We start from the raw sequence: 27,001 nt of genomic DNA on the forward strand, positions 1-27,001 counted from the left end.
GTTAATATTTATATGTTTTATTTTATTTTTAACATTAAAGTTTTCCATTTCCCTACAATTCATTTTGGTATATGATGAATGTAGGAATCTAATTTTTCCTGCCAAAATATCCACCACCTGTCCCCAAATCATTTAACAAATAATTTAACCTTTCCCTGTTGATTAGAAAATGCCACCTTTATAATATTACACATTTTTATATACACTTGGATAGGTTTCTGGATCTTCATTTGTGTCATTGTTTGTCTGTATTTTTGCGGCACCAGTACCAAGCTATTTTAATTAGTATAGGTTTATAACATTTCAACATTGGATATGGCAAGTACTCCCTCATTATACTTTGTTCTCAAAATGTTTTGAGAATCTCTTGCTCATTAATAATTCTAGATGAACATAAAATACAAATTGGAATCAAGTTCAAATTATATAATAATTTAAGAGAAAATGGCATTCCTACAATGCTCCATTAAAAATACATAAAAACACGTTCTCTCTAAATATACTAAAATATTTTTTATGTATAACTTAGAAGTTTTCATACATAAGTCCCTCATACTACTTTAAAATTTTTTTATTCTTCAGATACTTATATACTTACAAACGGAAGTTTTCCTGATGACGCTAACTAGTTATTGCTAGAGAAGCTTATGACCTATTGTTTCACAGTTACCCTGTCTCCATTAAAAGTTTTGGGTCTAAGGCCTTTTCAGTCAATTTGATCATATTTTCTACATGGACAAACATATTATCTACAAATAATGATCATTTCCTTTTTTTCTTTCCAGTATTTTCATCTCATTTCTTTTTCCTATTTCATTTTCTAGGAAAATAATTACAGCTAAATCCTATATAACACCTATGTGCCAGCAATATTCTCAGTACTTTACATATATTAACTCATTTAATACTCACAAAAATTCTAGAAGACAGATAATACTATTAGTCCATCTTATAGTGGAGAAAGTAAAAGCATGCCCAAGGTTACACAGCTAGTAAGTGGCAAAGCCAGGAGTTTTAGAATGTTTAGAAAAAGTCAAATAGATTAATACTCATCCTCATCTCGTTCTTAACTTTATTGAGAATTTCACATATTCACAAGCTTATTTTATACTTTTCTTTCTCCTTTAACTTATGAATTGAGGAGTTATAAAAATCGATTTAATAGTTATTGTAACAGATTTAATAATATTCAACAGGTTAACAATCCTAGGATAAAGTTTATTTTAATATAGTACTGAACTGAATTCACTACTATTTTATTTAGGATTATTTAAAGAATATTTATAAATGGGATGTTAATACTTTTCTTTTTTTAAGATTATTTTTGTGGGCTTTGACATAAAGGAGGGGGAAGTGGAGGTAAATGCTTATGCTCAAACTGTTACCACTGTCGAAAATACTGAATTTAACTTTTTTCCCCCCCAACACTTTCTTCTTAAATATTTCAAATCTACAGACAATTTGAAGGAATAGTTCAATGAATACCTGTATACCCTTTGCTAGATTCACCTATTGTTAATATTTTGCCCCCTATGCTTTCTCTTACTTCATGTACATACACATACATAAAATATACACACGCGTTTTTGAGAACTATTTGAAAGCAAGCTGCAGAGATCATGACCCTTCACTCCCAAATAACTCAGCAATATGGATAATCTTTTACATAATCACAATATTATCATATCTAAGACAATATTAATTCAATAATATTATCCAAAATGTAGACTATATTTACATTTCCCCAGTTGTAGTAAAAATGTCTTAAAGCTCCCTCTCCCGACCCTGATCCAGGATCCAATGAACAGTTACACATTGTCTTTAGTCATAACATCTCTTTCGTCTTTCTGTCTTGTTTTTTATGACACTGACTTTTTTTTTTTAGTAGTCTTGGTCATCTTAAAGGATGCCCCTTATTCTGATTATTTCTTCATGATTAGATTCAGGTTAAATATTTGGCAAAAATCCTACATAGGTGATGCTGTATATTTCTTATAGTATCATGTCATGAGGCACATAATGTCAGGGTACCCTATCCCAGTGGTGGTACTGCTAAGTTTGATGATTTGGTTAAGGTGACAACTGCTACACTGTCGCCTTTGTAATTAACAAATAATCCATGGGACTAGAATCTTAAAAGCCATCAATGCTCAAAAAAAAAAAAATGAAGGTACAATGTCATAATAAAGATGAGCCAGAAGTATTATATTACATCTGACTATAAATAATAATAAAAAATACTGAGATATATAAATATATAGTACTGATAAAATATTTAAATTGTTAAAGTACCTCAAAACGTAGTATTGCAATATGTAACTGGAATAACAAAAGCATTAGACATTATTTCCTTTATATGGAAAATGTAAGACAGTTCTAAATACCAGTTCCCCAAAATCATACTTTAAAAACCAGTCATGGGGCCGTCCCGGTGGTGCAAGCGATTAAGCGCGTGCGCTCCGCTGCGGCGGCCTGGGGTTCACTGGTTCGGACCCCAGGGGAGCACCAACGCACAGCTTTGCAAGCCGTGCTGTGGCGGCCTCCCATATAAAGTGGAGGAAGATGGGCATGGATGTTAGCTCAGGGCCAGTCTTCCTCAGCAAAAAGAGGGAGATTGGCAGATGTTAGCTCAGGGCTAATCACCCTCACACACACACACACACACAAAAAACTAGTCACGATTTAGAAACAAAAGGGTAAAGTCATACTTAACTTTTACTCTGTCCTACAAAGTCAAGATGCAGATGAAGGGTTCTCAAACTTTTTGGTCTCAGGATTCCTTTACACTCTTAAAATTACTGAGATTCAAAAGAACTTTTGCTTATGTAGGTTTTATCTATTGATATTTATCATATAAGAAATCAAAACAGAAAAATCTAAACACATGTACTTAGTTCATTTGAAAATAACAGTAATACGCCTATAATGTTAATAGAGACAAAATATCATTTATGAAAAATAACTGTATTTTCTTTCTTTTTGTATTTTGGTGAGGAAGATTGGCCCTGAGCTAACGTCTGTTGCCAATCTTCCTTTTTTTTTTTTTGTTGAGGAAGACTGGCCCTGAGCTAACATTCATGCCCATCCTCCTCTATTTTTTGTATGTGGGATGCTGCCACAGCATGGCTCGACGAGTGGTACCTAGGTCCGCGCCCGGAATTTGAACCTGTGAACCCTGGGCCACTGAAGTGGAGGGCGCAAACTTAACCACTATGCCACCAGGCCAGCCCTAACCGTATTTTCTAAAACAAAAAGTGAGAAGAGTGGCACAGTTTTGCATTTTTGCGATTCAAATAGCTAGTTTAATAGAAGACAGCTGGGTTCTCATCTCTCTTTCTACATTCATCTGTGGTGACATTTTTTGGCTGAAGTATAAGGAGGAAATCCAGTCTTACACAAATATGCAGCTGGAAAAGAGAGGGCCTTGAAGACTCTCTCAAAGGGTCTCAGTGAACCTGTGGGGCTCCTTGGACCACACTCTGAACCACTGATGTAGACCATAGGGGATGGATTGTTCCTAGGGTTTCTGAGAAGTTTTTAATTTTTTCCTGTTAAGGCAAAATAAAAAAAAAATAAATAAAAAAAATCCAGAGACATTTCATTGAGGAATAACGAAGGACAGCTGATACACTACCATACAAAGTCACTTGATAAAGTAAAAATCTAATTAATATTTAATTTCTATTACTGTTTTAACACTGAAAATCTATGGATAGCTAAGAAACAGGTCATAACACAATTTTTCAAAGATATACAGATGGCCAACAGGCACATGAAAAGATGTTCAACATCACCAATTACTAGGGAAATGCAAATCAAAACTCCAATGAGATATCACCTCACACCCATCAGAATGGCTATTATTAAAAAGATGAGAAATCACAAATGTTGGAGAGGATGTGGAGAAACGGGAACTCTCATACCAAGGCAAACTGGTGCAGCCACTATGGAAAATAGCATGGAGATTCCTCAAAAAATTAAAAATAGAAATACCATATGACCCAGCTATTCCATTTCTGGGTATTTATCCAAAGAAGATGAAGACTAATTCAAAAAGATATATGCCCCCGTATGTTCATCACAGCATTATTCACAATAGCTGAGACTTGGAAGCAACCTAAGTGCCCATCAACAGATGAATGGATAAAGAAGTTGTGGTATATATATAAAATGGAATACTACTCAGCCATAAAGAAGATGAAATCTTGCCATTTGCAACAGCATGGATGGACCTTGAGGGTATTACGCTAAGCAAAATAAGTCAGACGGAGAGCCAAATACCATATGATTTCACTCGTATGTGGAAGGTAAACAAACACATAGATACAGATAACAGATTGGTGGTTACCAGAGGGGAAGGGAGTTGGGGGAGGGCGAATGGGGTAAAAGGGGACATTTGTGCGGTGATGGATGGAAACTAGACTTTTGGTGTTGAACACGATGCAGTCTATAAGGAAGTCAAAATATCATGCTGTACACCTGAAATTTACACAATGTTATAAACCAATGTGACCTCAATAAAATAATTTAAAAAAAAGAAAAGAAACAGGTCATATTATATTTTCTCATCCTGCTAAGTCTGCCAATTTTGTAGTTCTATTTTGTCTTATAAGACACCAAATTTTTCCTTTTCTTCTTTACTCTTTCACCATCCAATTGGCAAAGGGCCCTTCTTCCTTTCTTTTGGCCTTTCCTCTCCCAGAAGACGTGTTTAGAAATCTGTCTCTATAAATCATGCACCTGGTCTTGGTATTATGTCTCTAAACCCCAAGCCTGGAAAGGGCATTAGTCTCTTTAAATTCAGTGCCTGTACCTTTTTATGATGTCTGATCCTTTACAAAGATGCACTTCCTCTGAAATCCTTTCCCTGAAGTTTGTGGTCTAATCTCCTTTTCTGTTTTAAAAGTAATTTCAGATTTTGAGTGAACTAAATCTTTCTGGTGATGGCTCCAACTCACCCAGAGGCCCCTAGTGTTCTTCTTCTGTCTTCTATTTTTTTTCTCCGCCTGCCTTTCCTTGCCTCCAAGTGCACGGCAGAACGGGGGTGGGGCAGGTGTGTGGCTGTGGGGCTGCTGCTTGCTTTCTTCCTCTCACGCACTGTTATATTTCAGTTGGGGCACAGCGTCTTCAAGTAATATTGAAGTACAGCTTTAACAGAACTTTTCCTAGACGTGAAGTTATTTGGGAAGATTTTGGGAAGTTGTTTATTACACAGCCTCCTTGGTCTGCAGCTCCCCAGAAGTCCTAACACTATAATTCTTAACTTTAAAAGAGTTACCAAAGTTATAAAAATTAGATTTTAGTGAGTGGTCTTTTACCTGAAAGTTTCTTCTTGGAGCTGTTCTAATTGAGTCTGGAGCTGCAGATGCCTCCTTCCTGCTGGACTGTTAGGGTCTTCTATTGAATCTGACTGATTAAGTCTTTCCATTAATATCTGATTCTCTGCCAACAGACTACTTTTCTCCTCCTGCAATGCTGCAACCTGTAAGAATATGGGAAGACAGTAGTTACTTCCTCCAACACACTGGCATCATCATAATCACTTGTGAATTCCCATTATGAATTAAAGCCTGTTTTTAACAAAGTACAATCAACCTCTACTTTAAACATTCACATTATTTTGGAATATTGCACAAGCAGAGCAATATGTAAGAGTAAGCAAGAAATCGTTCTTTATTTTATATCTGAAAAGACAGTTCATCAAAGAAGATATATAGATGGCAACTAAGCACACAAAAAGATACTCATGATTAGTCATTAAGAAAATGCAAATTAAAACCACAATGCTATACCAATACACTCCCACTAGAATGGCTAAAATTAAAAAAGATTGGCTGTACCAAGTGCTGGCGAAGATACAGAACAAATGGAAGTCACATACACTTCTGGTGAGAACGTAAAATGTTGCAAGGACTTTGGAAAAAAAAGTTTTGCATTTTCCTAAAAAATTAAACATGTAACTACCACATGACCCAGCCAATCTACTCCTAGGTACTTATTTACTCAAGAGAAAAAAATAGCCTATGTCCACACAACGACTTACAAAGAACGTTTATAGCAGCTTCAATGGTAATAGAGAAAAACTAGAAACAACACAAATGTTCATCAACAGGTGAATGGACAAATAAACTGTAGTATATCCATATAATAGAATACTATTTTGCAAAAAAAAAGAATGAACCATTGATAATGACAACATGAATGAATCTCAAAATAATGAAAGGAGCCACACAAAAAAGAGTATACACTGTATGATTCCTTTTATATACACTTCTAGAAGATACAAGCTAATCTGTAGTGACAGAAGGCAGAGCAGGGGACTGGAGGGGGATTACAAAGGGTCATGAGGAAACTCTTGGGGGTGATGGTTTCACATGTTTATACACATGACATGCATCAGAACTGTACACTTTATACATGAGCAGTTTACTGATGTCCATTATATCTCAATAAAGCTGTAAAAACGAAAGTTGCCTGCCATTTCTAATTCTCCTTCTCCATTTCCCATTTTCTTTTGAACTCCTTCTAGTTGGGCCACTGGCCCTACCATTTCACCAAAACTGCTCCTCAGGGTAACTGCTGACCTCCACATCACTACAATCTATCAACAACATTTGACACAACTGATCACATCCTCCTCCTTGAAGTGTTTTCTTCATTTGGCTTCCAGGACTTCTTACTCTCCTTCTGTACCAACTCACTAGTCTTGCCTTCTCTTTCTCCTTAATCAATTCCTCTTTATTTTCCTGCCATTGGAGTACCCCACAGCTTTTTTTCCTTTTTTTTTCTTTTTTTTTGCTTAGGAAGACTCACCCTGAGCTAACACCTGTGTCAATATTCCTCTATTTTGTATGTGGGTCGCTGCCACTGCATGGCTGCCAACAAGTGGTGTAGGGCCACGCCCGGGGAACCGAATCCGGGCCGCCGAAGTGGAGCGTGCCTGAACTTAACCACTACGCCACGGGGCCGGCCCCTGCTTTTTTTCCCTAAATACAGTGATGGCTTCCAGTTTCACAGCTGTAAACACCATTTATTCCCTGCAACACACTGCACATTTCACTGCACATTTGTATTTCCAGCCTAGAACCCTGAACTGGGTATCACTTCCACTTGGATGTCTAATGGGCATCTCAAATTTAAATTGTCCAAGTGGAACTCTTAATTACTCCCTACTCTACCCCCATTCTTCCACAGTCTTTCTCATTTCAGTAAATGGTAATTCTATCCCTCCTGTTGCTCAGTCATAATCCTTAACATCTCTCACACCCACATGCAATGTGTCAGCCAGTATCATTGGCTCTACATTCAAACATACTTTGACCACTCATAAATTCTGACTTAAGCCAACATAATTTTTTGCTTGAATTATCACAATGGCTTCTTAATTATAGTCTCCTTGATTTGGCCCTCGCCTCCCTTTAGTCTATTCTCCACACAGAAACCACAATAATCCATTAAAACAAAACTCAGATCAAAGGACAACTTTGCTTAAAATCCTCCAATGGCTTCCATTTACGCAAAGTCAGTCTTTACAAGGCTTATCAAGTCCTCTCCAGACTGATTTCCTCTTCCCACGCTCCCTTCTACTGCTGCCATCCTCATCTTCTTCCTGTTTCATGAAAATAGCAGTCACACTCCCACCTCAGGGCCTCTGCACTTACCCTGTAATGCTCTTCCTCTGGAAATCTGGGACGCTTGCTCCTCTAACCTGTTTAGGATTTTACTAACATGTCACCTTCTCTGGTGAGCCTTTGATTACCCAATTTAAAACTAATTCTTCTCACCCTGTACTCCCTACCTTCCCTGCTTTATTTTTCTCTAGAATACTTATCACAACATAACAGACTGTATTTTTATTTTATTATTTGTCTTCTTTACTAGAACGTAAGCACCTTGGGGGCAGGTATGTTTTATCTATTTCTGTATTGTTCCTCCCATCTTCACTGTCTCTACAGCAACTAGAACAGTGGATGGTACATAGTGGGTGCTCAGTAAATGTGTGCTAAGTAAATGAATGGATCTAAAATGCTAGCTCTATAATTTGTCAGATCTCCATAGATGCATGAGTCTTTTCTCAGAACAAAGCAGTGGCTCTATTTGATGCCACACTGGCCTATTTCATTCACTTCTACTCTTCTTTTAAAATGCAGTCATGCTTCGCATAGTGATGGGGATACTTCTGAGAAATGCGTCATTAGGTAAATTTCGTCATTGTGCAAACATCATAGAGTGTGCTTACACAAACCTAGATGGTATAGCCTACTACATATCTAGGCCACATGGTACTAACCTTACAGGACCACTGTCGTATGTGCAGTCTGTTGTTGACTGCAATGTCGTTATGTGGAACGTGACTGTAAACATTTAAGGCTTTAAAATTTAAACTTTAAAAATTTATTTGCTACTAATTTCTAATTTTAATTGCACTTTGGTTGGAGAGCATGATCTAAAAGACACAGATTCTTTGACTTTTATTGAGAATAGCTTTATAGCCTGGTATATGGTCAATTTATATGAAGGCCAAGTGTGTAATGCAAAACTTTAATACTAGACTTATCAGACTAGCAAATGTTGCTAAAATGTTTTAATTCAATATATTTGGCAGAAATCCTTTTCATACACATAGAAAAAGGAGAGTAATTAAAAATAATACACAAATACGATACAAGAAAAAAAAATCAAATAAGACAAAGGGCTTATAATGAAAGGCTGCAGATTCCTGTTGAGTTTTTCCGTTCCCAAGAGACAACTAGTTTTAACTGTTCCTAATTTTGTTGCTTTTGGTTGTCAGTTTACATCTCTGAATAATATGATATACACCACTACTTCTTGATTTATCAACCTTGGACATTATCTAGTGACTCTCTCCTCTGACATGTTAAATTACAGCAACTAGTGCCATCTCTCCTTTCCACAAATATAGTTATATCACTATTCTTGCTTCCTTCACTGGTCACCTCTGCAATTTTAAACAACTGCTCACTGACTCATTTCACTCAATCACCTGCCCATTCATTCACTCACTCAAATATTCATTGTGTGCCTACTACATGCTAGGAACCACTGCAATTTTCTAGGTGAAAGGGATACCGTGATGAATAAAGCAGAGAAAGTTCTTATTCCTATGTGTACTATATTCAAAATAAATTATAGTAGATATATAAACAAAAGAAAATCATATAAAACAAGAAAGTAAATTAATAAATACATGCAAAAACTAGAGTGAAAAGTGCTATGCAGAGGGTTAAAATAAGAATCACAGGAGAGACTGCATGATGACTTTAGACTGGCTGACATGGAAGGCCTTCCCAGGGAGGCTAATTTAGTACTTGGCACATCTAAGTGCCCAATAAATATTTTATGATGAGTAAATCAGGTGATTTTGAGCTGAGATTGGATGACAAGAAGGAGCCAGCCATGTAATGATTGTTGCCCCACAGAAGTGGTTCCTGACAACCTTCCTGGTGAGACAAGAACATTAGGGGCCATGCCTTCCCTCATTGCTCCTGTCTCATCCTACTTCTCAACTCCTATCATTTGTATCTTTACTTTTACAGTAACGGTTCTCTATAGGACAATTCTAAATGTTCAAAACCAACAGTTTACATGATTACATCAGACATCACATTAGGACTGTGCTAGTACCGTTTTCTGCAGAGCTAAGCGTGTCATGGGGCTAGCCCTTCTCTTCTCATAACCTCTCTGCAACCCTGCCATTCACTCTGCAATCTGTCTATACCAAAGATTGGTAAACATTTCTGTAAAGAATCAAATAGTGAGTATTTCAGGCATTGAGAGCCATAGGTCTCTGTGGCAAGTACTCAACTCTGTCACCATAAGATGAAAGCAGCCACAGACAACACGTCAATGCATGAGCACGGCTGTGCCATAATACAACTTTATTTACAAAAACAGACGGTAAGCTGTATTTCACCAATCCTAGTGTATAACTTTAATTTTATTTTATCAAAAATAATATTTATAGCCTGCTCATAATACTCAACTCTTATTATTATTGTAACTCTTAGCATTTGAGTAAATTCTAAAATTTGAAAAGCAATTAACAGTACTTATGACTAGATAAATATTATTTACTATATAACCCATCAAGTGTGCTAGGATTACACTCCCTCCTACGTGCATCCAAAGCAATGACCAAGTCCTATGCTTTTCGCTTCTCGTAGGAAATACTGTGAACTCTGTGTACTCATTACCCAGCTTCAACAGGTATCAAAACACGGCCAATTAGGTCTCATCTATACCTCCATCCACTCCCCTCAACTCCCTAATTTTGAGGTAAATCCCAGGCAAAGAATTTTATTTCTGATCCTGCTTTTTTATTTGTGAGAGATTTTTTTTCTTTATTGTGAAATTTTAGTTGTACATTATTGTTTGTCAGTCACCATATAAATGCATTGCTTCACCCCTTGTGCCCACTCTCCAACCCCCCTTGCCCCTGGTAACCACCAAACACTTCTCTCTGTCCATGTGTTAGTTTATCTTCCACTTAGGAGTGAAATCATGCAGTGTTTGTCTTTCTCTTTCTGGCTTATGTCGCTTAACGTAATACCCTCCAGGTCCATCCACGCTGTTGCAAATGGGACGATTTTGTCTTTTTTATGGTTGAGTAGTACTCCATTGTATATATATATACCACATCTCCTTTATCCACTCATCAGTCAAGGGACACTTGGGTTACTTCAACATCTTAGCTACAGTGAATAATGCTGCGATGAACATAGGGGTGCATAAGCCTCTTTGGATTGTTGATTTCAGGTTTGTTGGGGAGACACGCAAGATAGCCGGATCATAAGGTATTTCTATTTTTAATTTTTTGAGAAATCTCCATACTGTTTTCCATAGAGGCTGTGCCAGTTTGCATTCCCACCAGCAGTGTATCAGGGTTCCTGTTTCTCCATAGCCTCTCCAGTATTTGTTATTTTTGGTCTTGGTGATTATAGCCATTCTAATGGGTATAAGGTGATATCTTAGTGTAGTTTTGATTTGCATTCCCCTGATGATTACTGATGTTGAGGATCTTTTCATATGCCTATTGGCCATCTGTATATCTTCTTTGGAGAAGTGTCTGTTCATGTCCTCTCCCATTTTTTTTTTTTTTAAAGATTTTATTTATTTATTTTTCCCCCCAAAGCCCCAGCAGATAGTTGTACGTCATAGCTGCACATTCTTCTAGTTGCTGTATGTGGGACGCGGCCTCAGCATGGCCAGAGCAGCGGCGCGTCGGTGCACGCCCGGGATCCAAACCCGGGCCACCAGCAGCGGAGTGCGCGCACTTAACCGTTAAGCCACGGGGCCGGCCCTCCTCTCCCATTTTTTGATTGAGTTGTCTTTTTGTTGTTCAGTTGTGTGAGTTCTTTATATATTATGGAGATTAATCCCCTGTCGGATACATGGTTTGCAAATATTTTTCCCCAGCTGGTGGACTGCCTATTCATTTTGATCCTGGTTTCATTTGCCTTTTAGAAGCTCTTTAATCTGATGAAGTCTCACTTGTTTATTTTTTCTTTTATTTCCCTTGTCCAAGTAGACATGGAATTCAAAAAGATCCCTTTATCACTGATGACAAATAGTGTACTGCCTATATTTTCTTCCATTTTTTTATACTTTCAGGTCTCACACCTTTAGGTCTTTGATCCATTTTGAGTTAATTTTTCTGTATGGCGAAAGAAGATGGTCTCCTTTCATTCTTTTGCAAGTGGCTGTCCAGTTTTCCCAGCACCATTTACTGAAGAGACTTTCCTTTCTCCACTGTATGTTCTTAGCACCTTTGTGGAAGATTAGCTGCCCGTAGATGTGAGGTTTTATTTCTGGGCTTTCAATTCTGTTCCATTGATCTGTGTGTCTGTTTTTGTACCAGTACCATGCTGTTTTGATTATTATAGTTTTTTAGTATATTTTGAAGTCGGGGATTGTGATGCCTCCAGCTTTATTTTTTATTTTTCTTTTAATTTTTTGTTTATTGCAGTAACATTGGTTTATAACATTGTACAAATTTCAGGTGTACATCATTATACTTCTATTTCTGCATAGATTACATCATGTTCACCACCCAAATACTAATTACAATCCATCACCACACACACGTGCCGAATTATCCCTTTCGCCCTCCTCCCTCCCCCCATCAGCCTTATTCTTTTTTCTCAGGATTGCTTACCTATTCAGGATCTTTTGTTGCCCCATAGGAATTTCAGTATTCTTTGTTTTATTTCCATGAAGAATGTCATTGGGATTCTGATTGGGATTGCACTGAATCTGTAGATGGCTTTAGGTAGTATGAACATTTTAACTATGTTTATTCTTCCAATCCATGTGCATGGAATGTTTTTACATTTCTTTATGTTGTCATTGATTTCACTCAATAATGTCTTATAGTTTTCATTGTATAGGTCTTTCACTTCCTTGGTTAAATTTATTCCCAGATATTTTATTCTTTTTTTTGCAACTGTAAATGGGATTGTCTTCTTGAGTTCTTTTTCTGTTAGTTCGTTATTGGTATATAAAAATGCAACTGATTTCTGTAAGTTGATTTTGTAACCTGCAACTTTGCTGTAGTTGCTGATTATTTCTAATAGTTTTCCAACGGATTCTTTAGGGTTTTCTATATATAAGATCATGTCATCTGCAAACAGTGAGAGTTTCACTTCTTCGTTGCCTATTTGGATTCCTTTTATTCCTTTTTCTTGCCTAACTGCTCCGGCCAAAACCTCCAGTACTATGTTGAGTAAGAGTGGTGAGAGTGGGCACCCTTGTCTTGTTCCTGTTTGCAGAAGGATGGCTTTCAGTTTTTCCCCGTTGAGTATGATGTTGGCTGTGGATTTGTCATATATGGGCTTTATTATGTTAAGGTACTTTCCTTCTATGCCCATTTTGTTGAGAGTTTTTATCATAAATGGATGTTGGATCTTGTCAAATCCCTTCTCTTCATCTATTGAGCTGATCATCTGGTTTTTATTTGTGGGTTTGATCATGTGGTCCTCATTTTGTTAACGCGGTGTATCACACTGATTGATTTGCGGATATTGGCGAACCATCCCTGTGGCCCTGGTATAAATCCCACTCGATCATGGTGTATTATCTTTTTAATGTATTGCTGCGTTCGGTGTGCCAACATTTTGCTGAGGATTTCTGCATCTTATGTTTATCAGGGATATTGGTCTTTAGTTTTCCTTCTTAGTATTGTGCTTGTCTGGCTTTGGTATCAGGGTGATGTTGGCCTCGTAGACTGTATTGGGAAGTGTTCCATCTCTCTCTATGTTTTGGAATATTTTGAGAAGGATAGGCATTAAATCTTCTTTGAATGTTTGGTAAAATTCTCCAGAGAAGCCATCTGGTCCTGGAGTTTTACTTTTGGGAGGTTTCTGATTACTGTTTCAATCTCTTTACTTGTGATTGGTCTATTCAGATTCTCTGTTTCTTCTTGACTCAGTTTTGAGAGGTTGTATGAGTCTAAGAATTTATCCATTTCTTCTAGATTGTCCAATCTGTTGGCATATAGTTTTTCATAGTATTCTCTTATAATCCTTTGTATTGCTGTGGTATCCATTGTAATTTCTCCCTTTTCACTTCTAATTTTATTTATTTGACCTTTCTCTCTTTTTTTTCTTTGTTAGTCTGGCTAAGAGTTTGTCAATTTTGTTTATCTTCTCAAAGAACTAGCTCTTTGTTTCACTGATCCTTTCTACTGTTTTTTTGGTTTCGATTTCATTTATTTCTGCTCTAATTTTTATTATTTCCCTCCTTCTGCTGACTTTGGGCTTTGTTTGTTCTTCTTTTTCTAATTCTGTCAGGCATAGTTTGAGGTTGCTTATTTGGGCTTTTTCTTGTTTGTTAAGGTGGGCCTGTATTGCTATGAATTTCCCTCTCAGGACCACTTTTGCTGCATCCCATATGAATTGGTACGGTGTATTTTCATTTTCATTTGTCTCCAGATATGTTTTGATTTCTCCTTTAATTTCTTCAGTGATCCATTGGTTGTTCAGTAGCACGTTGTTTAGTCTCCACAAAAAATATGGAACGCTTCACAAATTTGCATGTCATCCTTGTGCAGGGGCCAAGCTAATTTTCTCTGTATCATTCCAATTTTAGTACATGTGCTGCCGAAGTGAGCACTGTGAGAGATTTCTTTGACTTTATCTTTATTCTTTTTTTTTTTGTGAGGAAGATCGGCCCTGAACTAACATCTGCCAATCCTCCTCTTTTTGCTGAGGAAGACTGGTCCTGGGCTAACATCCATGCCCATCTTCCTCCACTTTATATGGGACGCCGCCACAGCATGGCTTGACAAGCAGTGCGTCGGTGCATGCCTGGGATCTGAACCGGTGAACCCCGGTTCACCGGGGTTCCGCAGAGGAGCGCGTGCACGTAACTGCTTGCGCCACCGGGCCGGCCCCAGGACTTTATCTTTATTCTATTGAATTTTTTATTTTGACAATTCTATTTTTAATTTACTTAAGTGTTTCTTGTTCTCTGATTTTTCCTTTTTAAAAAAGCATCTTATCCTTATTTTATAGATGCACTATCTTCACCAATTTCACTGAGGGTATTAAATAGATTAAAGAGAAAAAGCTCTTCTACCACCCAAACTTTCTCCACTTCCTCTAGGGCTAGTTTCCTGTTCATCTTGATCCTTGTTTTTGTTATGCAGATTTTCCTCACATTTAAGAATTAGTCAACAGCAAAAGTAACTAGAAGATAATGCATTAATGGGCTTCACTTTAGGCCTTATCTAAATGAAATTAAATTAGAGAACCCAGAAAGGTCGAAATGAAAAGGACCTTACCCTGCAATACTAATACTCAGTCTAACTTCCCTATACTTCTGTTTAATTTCTTTAGAAAAGAACCCTCTGATTGGGAACCTGGTGATAGATCAGTCTACATGCAGTGAGTGACAGGCTTGATGGGGCTTAACTATCCTAGGTAATACTTCTAGTTACAGCCTCTCTTCAGCTTTCCATTCTATCTGTGGTGTCTTTGGGGCTCCCTCCTTCCCCTCTCTACAGGTGTTCTTGCTCACTGCATTCCTTACTCTTTTTTGCCATTCAGCACTTTTCCAATTGTTTTTTGGCTTCAGAGGCTGACGAAGAGTAGTGGTGTGCTGTTGCTGGCTATACCTAAGCTGACAGTTAAATATTCAGGAGTCTTATGAGCTGACTGTTAAACCATTAATAACTTCAAATTGACCACTGTGCAAGTATTTATACTACGGAAATTGGCAAACACTACAAATCAGGGCTTTTAAAAATCCCCCTCACCCCTCCCGAGAGCTAGCACTGATATCTCTCCTCTGTTTCTTCTTTCCCCTCCTCTTTCTCTTCTTTTCTTGTGGGCTTATACCATTTTAATTCATTTATTATACATTTAATGGGGTTGCAGGAAGGAAAGAAAATTAATGTCTTTGCTCAGTCTACTATCTTTAACTGTTTTCCTCTTTTTCTCTTTAGGGTTGCATTATATAGTCAAACTGTACTGCATGGCAGTACACAGCACATTTGGTGGCACTTACAGTGGTGCATTTCATAGGTGGTACACAGAACAGACCTCTTACCTGCATATCCAATTCATGGCATCTTTGAGCAATTTCTTCCTTTGCTGACAAAGCTTCATTTAGTTCCTCTGTAGTTTTCTTCAACTGATTACAAACAAAGAGATAAAATAAATATTTCAATATGAAGTGGCAACAATTAAAAATTACAAATATACAATATAGAAATAAAACATTTTTCCCCTTTCCTTTCTGAGGGGCAAAGAGAAATCAAGAACCCTCTGCAAGAGTTAAAAGAAGGCAATTCTAACTTGAACATCTTTCAGTCCTAAGCCTGTCTCTTCTGTACTTCGAATTTGGCTCTTCCCTCACATCAAGTTTTCTTCACATCTTCTTCTATCTAGGCTACGTGGTTCTTGGTAGTGTTGATTCTGTAATAAGTTAGAACTTTAACCTTGGTAAAATATGTACGTGCTCAAGGAATAGGGCTTTAATTGTTAAAATATACAACTAGTTATTTTAACACAAGTTTTCTAGTCATATTAAACCTTTGCAATAATTTGTATACCACAGTTTTAAAGTAAAAGATTTTTATTATTCTGATTCTCAACACAAACCAAACATTCCCAAATTGTGTCCCATTACTGTATGAACTCTAAGTTAGCAAAGTATGAAAAAAAATAATTAAAATTAATTAATTTTTAAAAAGAAAAATTAATTAGATACCAAAAATTGCAATAAAGGTGACAATTTTAAAATCAAACACCACAAAATAAGGGAAAGATAAATTACAAGTTGGGTTAAAATTATAGCATGTCCAAAGATTTTCCTGCAAAACATTTAGAAATCACAGGAAAGAAATGAGAGAAGACAAAGAATACAAAGAATTCTGTTCATGCTTTGGAACAGATGTCCCAGAATAGCTGGAACATAGAAACTGACAATGTAACTAACAGTATTTTATTAAAAAGCAGTAATTAAAATTACAAAACTTTTCTGTTAAAACCGTAAGAATACATTATACAGTTCTTTTAAAAATAAAGTTCCTTAGTTCACTTAAACATTTATTGACAAATTCTTCACTTCTTCACAAAGATAAAGGGTAGAGGAGACATCTTCAATTGAAGAATAACATGAAATAAAAGGTAAAATATCTTTTGTATTATAAATAAATCATAAGATTAAATGCACACCATCTTCCAGGAATGCATCTATTGTGTTAAATGTGGCATTCAGAAAGTATCACTAATGAATAACAGAAAAATCATGACTAGAAAACACAAATTACAATAAGTTAAAGAAGTTAATTTATTTCAAAGTGGGTTATGCAATAACACTTTAATTACAAATTACAAATTTAATTACAAATGTGTAATATCTATTAAGTGGTTTAAGTTCTTGGATTTTAGGTAAAAAGTAAAGAATTATACCAATATATTCCATAAGCAATTTCAACTGAAATGTTCTTTTCATTAATTTCTACAGTTTATCCTTTTCAATCTCTGCATGGATAAAAACAATGCAAAATTAGATACCTGGCGATCAAGGTCGACATAGGCATCATTTCCAGCAGAGACGGGAGATTCCTTACTCATCAGCTGAAATTAAGATTTAAATGATTATTAACCATGAGACAAAAGCGACTTTCTATATAATATACTTATACAACAAACATGAACACCCAGCCACTACAGAGTTATAAAAATGAAAATGAAAACACAAATGTAAAAGGAACATTTTTCTTTTTTTTTATAATTTTATTTATTTATTTATTTTTCCCCCCAAAGCCCCAGTAGTTGTATGTCATAGCTGCACATCCTTCTAGTTGCTGTATGTGGGACGCAGCCTCAGCATGGCCGGAGAAGCGGTGTGTCGGTGTGCTCCCGGGATCCGAACCCGGGCCGCCAGCAGCGGAGTGCGCGCACTTAACCGCTAAGCCTCGGGGCTGGCCCAGGAACATTTTTCTTATACATTAAAGCTTCTCAGCCTGGAACTTTTTTTTTCACTCAGGATAATGCCTTCCTTTAAAAGTACACGTCTGGGCCAGCCTGGTGGTGTAGTGGTTAAGTTCCCATGCTCTGCTTCCGTGGCCCAAGGTTCGTGGGTTTGGATCCTGGGTATGGACCTACGCACTGCCCATCAAGCCATGCTGCGGTGGTGGCCCATATATAAAGTAGAGGAAGATGGGCAACAGATGTTAGCTCAGCAACAATCTTCCTCAAGCAAAAACAGGAGGATTGGTAACAGATGTTAGCTCAGGGCCAATCTTCCTCACCAAAAAAAAAATTAAATAAAATTACATGTCTAAATTCTGGTGCTCATTTTCACTATAGGCCCAGGCATAAGAATCAAGTATTCCCTATTCTTATCACTAAAAAGGCAAGTCTTTAAGTTAAAAATGTGGCTAAATATTTAAAAACACTGACTTTTCAGTAAAAAATGGTAACACTAAGTAACTATTTCTAAAGAACAAATGTGGGCAACATCAATATTAGCCAGAATTAACTGGCTAAAGTTTCATGATAACACACGCACACACAAATCTGTCTTAGCCTCTCTCACTCTTGTATTGAAAGAGAGAAGGTCCAAAGGGTGTGGGAGGGTTTGGGGGCAAAGGGGGTAAAATTCTGACTGTGACAAATGTCAGGGGCAGGTTCAAGAGATCTCAATTTTCTACTGTTTCTTTTTTATGTTCTGAGGACAAAAGAGAGAGAGGGACAATTAGAAATGTAGGGATGTACTGTTGAAAGATCTTCTAATTTCAGCCTTCATCCCACTCTAGAAAGAATTGAAATGTTACGTTCAGTTGTACCTTTTTCTCTAGATCAGTGGTTCTCAAAGTGAGGTCCCCAAACCAACATCAGCATTGCCTAAGAATATGTCAGAAATGCGAATTCTTGGGTCCCAGCCCAGATTTACTGAATCAGAAACTCTGGTGTTTAATATAAGTCCTCTAAGTGATTCTGATGCATACTGAAGTCTGAGAACCACTACTCTATATTAACGTAATGAGAAGACTTGAAAGTCCCTTAGCATAATTAGGGGTAAAAATCTCAGAATAAAAACACTGGCTTCAATTTTTATGCTTTTATTTTGAGACTATTAATAAAAAGATTTTTAAAAGACTTTTCTTCCAAAGGAAAAAATAATACCCATTGTAGAGAAGGTAAAATTCAGAAAAAATATAAGGAGAAAAAAACCATTATTCTACCATCCAGAAATAACCACCTTTATTTTTTTTTTTCGCTGAAGAAGATTTACCCTGAGCTAACATCTGTTGCCAATCTTCCTCCTTTTCTTCCTTGAGGAAGATTCACCCTGAGCTAACATCTGTGCCAATCTTCCTCTATTTTGTACGTGGATCACCGCCACAGCATGGCCGCTGACGAGTGATGTAGATCTGTGCCCGGGAACCGAACCCAGGCTGCTGAAGTGGAGCTTGCCGAACTTAACCACTAGGCACAGGGCTGGCCCCTCACCTTTACAATTTTGAAATATTTAAGAAGCTATCTATGCCAACCATGGGGCTAACACAGTTCAAATAAGAAAGACAAATACACTATAGTGCGATAAGGGCTGTGACAGATATTCAGAGAGGAAGTATCTAATTCAGAGGCAGGAGGGAGAAGGGAGTGGAAGTATTTTCTTGCAGTCTTTTTCCTTTTCCCATTGTTACACTGTAGTCCTTTTCACAACACAGCAACCTCTTAATAAAAATCTAGGTATCCCACTCTCTTAACACAACCTTCTCTCGGTCTACGTCTCCCATTCAATTACATCTAGCATATCTGTTCCTCAACTTCATCAGGGCTTCCAGGTGCCACACCTCTCTACTCTCTCCTTGTCTTTCAGTCATAGCCCATGTTCTTCTTTTTTTTTTTAATTTTTATTTATTTAGTTTTTTCCCCCAAAGCCCCAGTAGACAGTTGTATGTCATAGCTGCACATCCTTCTAGTTGCTGCATGTGGGACGCAGCCCCAGCATGGCCAGAGAAGCGGTGCATCAGTGCGCGCCCGGGATCCGAACCCGGGCTGCCAGCAGCGGAGCGCGTGCACTTAACCGCTAAGCCACGGGGCCGGCCAGATAGCCCATGTTCTTATAGTCACTTTCTTCCTTACTATGCTTAGACTCTCACGTGAACACTACTGTTTTGCCTGCCTAAAGTTCGCTCCTCTTTGTTCTGCTAACAACATCAACTTGCTTTTGGAAATCTCCCCCTCCCTACTTTAGCTTCCTGCTTCATCATTTGTTTAATCAATTACCTTCTCTTTCTAGCCTAGATTTCATGGTCTATTATTTTGATGACTTTTGTCAATATAATCAATTCTCCTCTTACCTCAATTCCTTCTTCCCAGCTAAATCTTAATCCAAGATCAATCCAACTACCTAATTCTTCTGGCCATATACCCTGGCCATATACCCTGACTGCTAAGTACTGAGAGAGTAACAAAGTTTTTAAAATCATAAAACACCATTAATACATAGTTTCCAGTCTCAACTGGGCCTTCAAAGTTGCCCAAAAAGTACACTTATGCTTCCCCAGTCAGCAGTCTCTTTACTCCCTTTAGAGATTATTCCAAGCCTTTCCCACTTCTGAAACCTCACCAACTCCCCTACACTCTTCATCCAACCTGGCTTCCAGATAAGAATTTCCCCAATTTCCTATATCTTAACCTACAAAATTGGCAACATTCACGCCCATCCTCTCTTTCTTCAATCTTCTTATAATACAAGCGCTATTCTTCCCAGCCAAGGCTAATCCTTCCAGTTGTGCTCTCAACCCAGTCTCCTCCCAGCTTCTCACAGACCCTATACCACTTATCATCCTCTCTTATCTCAACCTCTTTCTTTCTCTTGTGGCTTTTTCCTATTAGCATTTAAATAGTTAAAAGACTATTATTTACTTTACTACTACTTACATTTCTCTAAAGAAGATAACATACAAATGGCCAACAAACACATGAAAAGATGGTCAACCTCATTTGTCTTCAGGAAAATGCAAATAAGCCAAAATGAGATACCACTTCACACTCACTGGGATGGCTATTATCAGAAAGATGGACAATAACAAGTGTTGGCAAACAGGTGGAGAAATTAAAACCCTAGTGCATTGCTTGTAGGAATGTAAAATGGTGCAGCAACTGTGGAAAACAGGTTGGCACTTTCTCAAAAAGTTAAGCATAGAATTACTATACGACCCAGCAATTCAATTTCTAGGTGTATATCCAAAAGAATTAAAAACAGGTGTTCAAAAAAAAACCTGTATACTCATGTTCACAGCAGCACCATTCACAAAAGCCAAAAGGTAGAAACAACCCAAATGTCCATCAACTGATGAATGGATAAACAAAATGTGGTAAATCCATACAACGGAATATTACTCAGCCATAAAAAGGAATGAAGTATTGATACATACTACGACATAACCTTGAAAACACGCTAAGTGAAAAAAGCCAAACACAAAGGCTACATATCATATGATTCCATTTATATGAAATATCCAGAATAGGGAAATATATACACACAGAAACCAGATTACTGGTTGCCAAGGCTGAAGGGAGGAGGAAATGAGGATTGATTGTTTAATGGGTATGGGGTTTCCTTTTGTGCTGATGAAAAAGTTTTGGAAATTAAATAGTGGTATACTGTTTGCCTAACATTATGAATGTACTAAATGTCACTAATGGCAAATTTTATGTTATGTGTATTTTACCACATACACAAAAAAATCAAAGTCAGTAGCACCTGAATAAAGACATAAAAACAGAACGCGCCTTAAAAAAGAGAGAGAGAGAGACTACCATCTTACAAAAGCCCTTCTTCAGTCTCATAATTTTATCCAGCTAGCCCATCATCCTCCGAGGGCCAATGAGTCATCAAGCCTATTGATTCGAGCTCTGATGCTTTTCAAATCTGTCCACTTCTCTCCACCCTGACTGCCATATTCAGGCTTCCATCATTCTTTACTGGATAATTACCAGTCTCGCAACTGCTCTCCCTTTTTCTAGCCTTGTTTTCCTCTAACCCATTCTTCTCATTGCATGGATTTTCTTCTTATTTTCTCCTTAAAATCTATTCATCAGTTTCCAAAATTTCAACTCTTAACAAAACTGCTCAACAGCCTAATGATTTCATGTCTTGTTTCATCTCTAAGCACTTCCCACCTATAGGCATTCTTCTTTCAATGCCTCCAACATACCAGGTAGGTCTTGCTTATTCTTGCTGCCTGGACTTTAGAACAATTTCTGCCCCTTTCTTACCTCATCTCATCCTTCAGTGCTCAGTCTAGATGGCACTTCCTCTGAGAAGGCTTCCTGAATGTCCTCAAACTGAGTCAGATACTCCCTGAGGTACTCCTACATTTTTCCCATCAGGTCACTTTTCACTTTGAATGCTTTGCATGTATCTGAACTGCTTGTTTAGCTATTTCTCCCGTGAGACTTACACTTTGTGAGGAAGAGACCATGTCTTTATCTTTTTCATAGTTGCATCCCTAATGCCTACTATAGCTCCTGGTGCATAGTAAATGCTTAATAAGTATTTGCTAAATGAATAAAATGAATAGATACATAATCTATTCTTACAATCTAATTGTACATATAATTTTATGCATTGCTTTGTTTGCTTGACATTTTAAATGTTTTCCCTTTGTCATACGACAACTCCCCTCCTTTTTTTTTTGTGAGAAAGATCGGCCCTGAGCTAACATCTGCCAGTCCTCCTCTTTCTGCTGAGAAAGACTGGCCCTGGGCTAACATCCATGCCCATCTTCCTCCACTTTATATGGGATGCCGCCACAGCATGGCTTGACAAGTGGTGCGTCGGTGCGTGCCTGGGATTCAAACCAGCGAACCCCGGGCCGCCGCAGCAGAGCGCGTGCACTTAACCACTTGCGCCACCGGGCCGGCCCCACCCTTTTTTTTGTTTACAAATTTTTATCAGCTACATAATATTCCATGGCATAGAACTATCATGATTTAAACATTTGCTTACCAATGGATATACATTGTTTTTACATTTCTGTTAATATGAAATAGTTTGATAAACACTGTTGTGCCCAATCTTGGTCTCAATTTCTAAATAATTCCTTGGGATAGATTCATAAAATGAAAAGCACTCAGTCACAGATTTTAATTCAAAAAATGCTCCTGATTATAGATACAATATCTGATATTGTAGAAAAATTGAAAAATACAGAAAAGAGTACAGAACATCCAACCATTTGGAGATAGTTAACATTTTGGCAAGTTTATTTGTTCTCACTCATTTTAATTTTAATTTTTAACAGAACTGGGATTATAGCGCTCATGTGCTCTGTATCCTACCTTTTATTACCTAATATATTATCAGCTTTCCCCATGTCATTATGTTGCTCAAAAATATGCTTTAATGCCTACATAATATGCCAATGTATTACTACATCATAATTTGTTTATCTGTTCCCCTCTTGCTGGGCAGTTAGGTTATTTCTAATGTTTTGGTACTAGAAAATAATGCTGAAATAAACAATCTTGAGGCAATACAGCACAATGGTTATGGGCTGTTGGCTCTGGACTCAGGCTCCTTAGATCTGAGTTCTAACTGCCACTACCTCTTGTGTGAACTTTAGCAAGTTACTCACATTGTCTATGCCTCAGTTTTCTCATTTATACAATGAAGACAATAACAGTACATACCTCAAGGATTGTAGTTAATTTTTTTTCATTGTTTTTATTGTGGTAAAATATATATAACATAAAATTTGCCATTTTAACAATTTTTTTTTTTTTGGTGAGCAAGACTGGCCCTGAGCTAACATCTGTTGCCAATCCTCCTCTTTTTGCTTGAAGAAGATTGTCATTGAGCTAACATTCGTGCCCATCTTCCTCTACTTTATATATGGGATGCTGCTGTAGCACAGCTTGAGGAACAGTGCATAGGTCTGCCCCTGTGATCCAAACCCACGAACCCCGGGCCACCAAAGCAGAGCACGCAAATGTAACCACTACACCACCAGGCCGGCCCCATTTTAATATTTTTCAAGTGTACATTTCAGTAGCATTAACTAAAATTTTAGTGAATTTTAAATGAGTTAAGAGATATAATGTAGCTTAGTAAGTACTAGCACTACCTAGCACGTCGTAGATGCTACATAAATGTCTGCTATTACTACTTTTATGTATCTTTGTATTTCAGATTTCCTTAGGATAAATTTCTAAAAGTGGAACTACGGGATCAATTATAGTAAGGTAGAACTGTTAGTGGCCCCCTTATTCTTTTTCCTGTTTTTGTTTAGTAACAAAATCCTCAAATTTTGGCTGGGTCCATGACCACCCGGAATAAAGACCACATTTCCCAGTTTCCCTGTGTGGCTATGTGAGTAATATCTGGCTAATAGGAGTGAGAATTCCTGAAAGTTTACTTAGAAGAAGTAGATAACCTTTCCTTCAATCCTTCCTGCTGGCTGGAAATATGAATGTGATAGCTGGAACTTGAGCAGCCACAGCCGAACCACTAGGTGGGAATCATGTATTAAGGACAGCAGACAATAAGATACAAGAAAGCTGGGTCCCTGATGACTACAGAGCCAACCCAGGACCACTTAAGAGCAAATTAAACTTCTGTCTTGCTTGGGTGAGCCTCATTTCAGTATTTCAACACTCACCCTATATCTTCTAGGATGTAAAAGAGTATATCATTTTTTAAAAGATACATCAGTTTACCCTCCTACCATCAGTGCTGATTGCCAAACTGATCATCTTTTAAAAGCTTTGGTTTTTTGAAAGGTCCTGTGTATTAAAGAATTTGGCTGGCCTTTGCCCCCAGTTACTGGGAGACAGCCTCTAGATCTCTGGGATTTCCTTACTGATAATGGGTGTCTCTCTTATTCATGGTGGGCCTCTAGATAGTTTAAGCTAAGGAGATGACTCCAGTGGGGGCTGGCCATGCCAGAAAGACCACCTACATTAGAGGGTTGGGGCTTTGAGTCACCTGATATCAGTCTGACCTCTGGGAAGGAGAGGGGGGCTGGAAATTGAGTTCGGCCTCGTGGCCAATGATCCAATCAATCACACCTATAAAATGAAACCCCAATAAAACCTTTGGACATGAAGCTCAGGTGAGCTTCCCTGGTTCGCAGTACCCTCCACATTGCCACACATTAACATGCCAGGAGGGTGATACCTTGATTCCATGGGGAGGGGACAACAGAAACTTTGGGACACTCCCAGACCTCCCTCTATGCATTTGGGGGGAAAGGGAGCGGACTCTGATTTGTATCCTTTTGCTATAATAAAACTGTCACAGTTCCTGAGTTCTGTGAGTAATTCTAGCGAATTATCAAACCTGAGGGGGTAGTGGGAACCCCTGGATTATAGTCAGTTGGTCGAATTAAAATAAAACACTTTATCTTAACTTTCTTTTTTTTAATTTTTATTTATTTATTTTTTTCCCCCAAAGCCCCAGTAGATAGTTGTATGTCATAGTTGCACAGCCTTCTAGTTGCTGTATGTGGGACGCGGCCCCAGCACGGCCGGAGAAGCGGTGCGTCAGTGCGCGCCCGGGATCCGAACCCGGGCTGCCAGCAGCGGAGCTTGCGCACTCAACTACTAAGCCACGGGGCCGGCCCTATCGTAACTTTCATTTAGCATTTTTCATGTTTGTTGTATTTTTTCCCTGTTAGTTGCATATTCATGTCCTATACTGTCTTCTAGTTCCCTTAAGGGTTTCTTCCATCACTTTTATGATTAAAAACATCCTCACATCCTGAGATCAACCACTTATTAACCTATATTTTATTTTTACTTTTATAATTTTATGTCTTACATTTGATAGAGTTCAGGACATACTATCCCCAAATATAGCACATTGGAATATTGAATATTTCAAGCTGAAGGAATTTGAGAAGCAGCAGGTACCAGAAAGATTTTCTGACCTTCCACTGAAGCAGGTCTTAAGACCCTCATGTGATAGGTACCCTCCCTACACTTAGAGAAAAGGAGCATCCTTATCTCTGAGGACAGAGGGACACTGGGAGGAATCTGAATGAACAAGGCTTGCTGTTTCCCCCAGTATACTACACTGAGTAGAGTATTCAAACTCTTTTTTTGCCCTATCACATTTTTCCATGACTCTCTACTCTTCATCAAACCTAGCATCAAAACACTCAGGTTTAAATACTTCCTTGGTCTTCACTTCCTTGTGAAGGCTCTTGTGTCAGGTAAAATTTATATTAAATAAATTTGTATACTTTTCTCTTGTTATTCTGTCTTTTGTTACAGAGGCCTCAGCCGAGAACTTGAAAGGGTAGAGGAAAAAGATGTTTTTCCTCCCCTACAGTTTCAGTATAAATATTCATCTAGAAATCCCTTTGGGTATGGTTGGAGTCAAAAATCCATTTTCTGCCAAACAAGAGAGCAATAGTTAAATGTGAGGTAGACTGCTGGTTTTAGATATTATTTATCATAGCTTTAGGAATTAGTCTACTATTCCTAGTTCATTAGGTCATTTAAAAAATTAGGAACAGTTACTGAATATCTATAACTACAAGATAAGGATTTAAATAAAAATCAGAAATTTAAATGAATATGACTTTTCTTAATAAAAATGAGACAAGCTATACACACATGTAAAGAAAAAAATTCTCAAAAAGTCGTAAGAGAATCTCTTTTTTTAAATTTCTACTTCAATTATTTAAACTCATGTTTGCTCCTTCATTCTCTCACAAACTGTAAGCACAAAGCTCCAACATACCTCTTGAATGGCTGTCATGACAACATGTTGAACAGACTCCTCCATCATCATAATAGCTTGGATGTACTCTGAAAACAAGAACAATCTGGAATGTCACTGTTCAAGTTAAAGATAGTCAAGGGAATAAAGGCTAACACTTCATGAATTCTTATAAGAAGTTTCCTGTTTTGATTCTTCCTAGGAATTCCTCAATTATATATGGTTAAATATATGTGCCATAGGTAAAGTAAAAGCTGAAAATCACAGTATTTATCTTTCCTTAAGATAATCTTTTCCCCCTCTCACCATTCCTTATAAAGTTGAGGCTACAGCTCAAGGTCAGAGGTATGTAGGATCTCAGGAACTTAGAACAATGAAATGGTAAAGCCTAAAGCCAGGATGGAAAGGACTCCATATTACTATTCCTAAAATCTAAAAATTATCAGTCTTTCACATTATTCTTTGCTACATGTTAAAAAACTCTAATGTCTGTGCTTTATTCTTATGTGACATTAAAGCATTGAATTGTGTATAACTCCAACCTTAATATTTTCTACTATAGAAAAGAAAAAATTTAATGAACCTGAGAGCTGCTTAGAACAAAGAATTAAGATGAATTTAAAATAGAAACTGATATCATAGCTAAATAAATATTGTATAACACTGGGCTTTGAAATAGTGACCCACATCTCTAATACACCAAAGCACCAACTCCATCCATCTTACCCTCACCACTGCTGAGAAAGAGAAGAATCTCTTAGCTATTGGTAGTGACAAAGTTGAAAAA

At 37.5% G+C, this 27,001-nt stretch overlaps 1 protein-coding gene and 1 non-coding gene across 4 annotated transcripts in view; both read right to left on the reverse strand.

The window, feature by feature from the left end:
* LOC131402968 (protein Hook homolog 3) overlaps positions 1 to 27,001 on the reverse strand; it is a 99,107-nt gene that overhangs the window by 38,748 nt on the left and 33,358 nt on the right. For all 3 annotated transcript variants that reach the window (XM_058537416.1, XM_058537414.1, XM_058537415.1), the window contains 4 exons: positions 26,236 to 26,303; positions 17,040 to 17,102; positions 15,568 to 15,651; positions 5,319 to 5,482 (listed from right to left, as the gene is read on the reverse strand). In XM_058537416.1, the coding sequence (XP_058393399.1) occupies positions 5,319 to 5,482; positions 15,568 to 15,651; positions 17,040 to 17,102; positions 26,236 to 26,303 (379 nt within the window). The remainder of the gene's footprint in view (positions 1 to 5,318; positions 5,483 to 15,567; positions 15,652 to 17,039; positions 17,103 to 26,235; positions 26,304 to 27,001) is intronic.
* LOC131402973 (U6 spliceosomal RNA) lies at positions 14,024 to 14,130 on the reverse strand. The gene has a single exon (XR_009219101.1). It is a non-coding gene; the product is annotated as a U6 spliceosomal RNA (small nuclear RNA).

Source organism: Diceros bicornis, unplaced genomic scaffold (genome assembly GCF_020826845.1).
Source record: "Diceros bicornis minor isolate mBicDic1 unplaced genomic scaffold, mDicBic1.mat.cur scaffold_408_ctg1, whole genome shotgun sequence".
In the NCBI taxonomy this organism is placed as follows: Eukaryota; Metazoa; Chordata; class Mammalia; order Perissodactyla; family Rhinocerotidae; genus Diceros; species Diceros bicornis.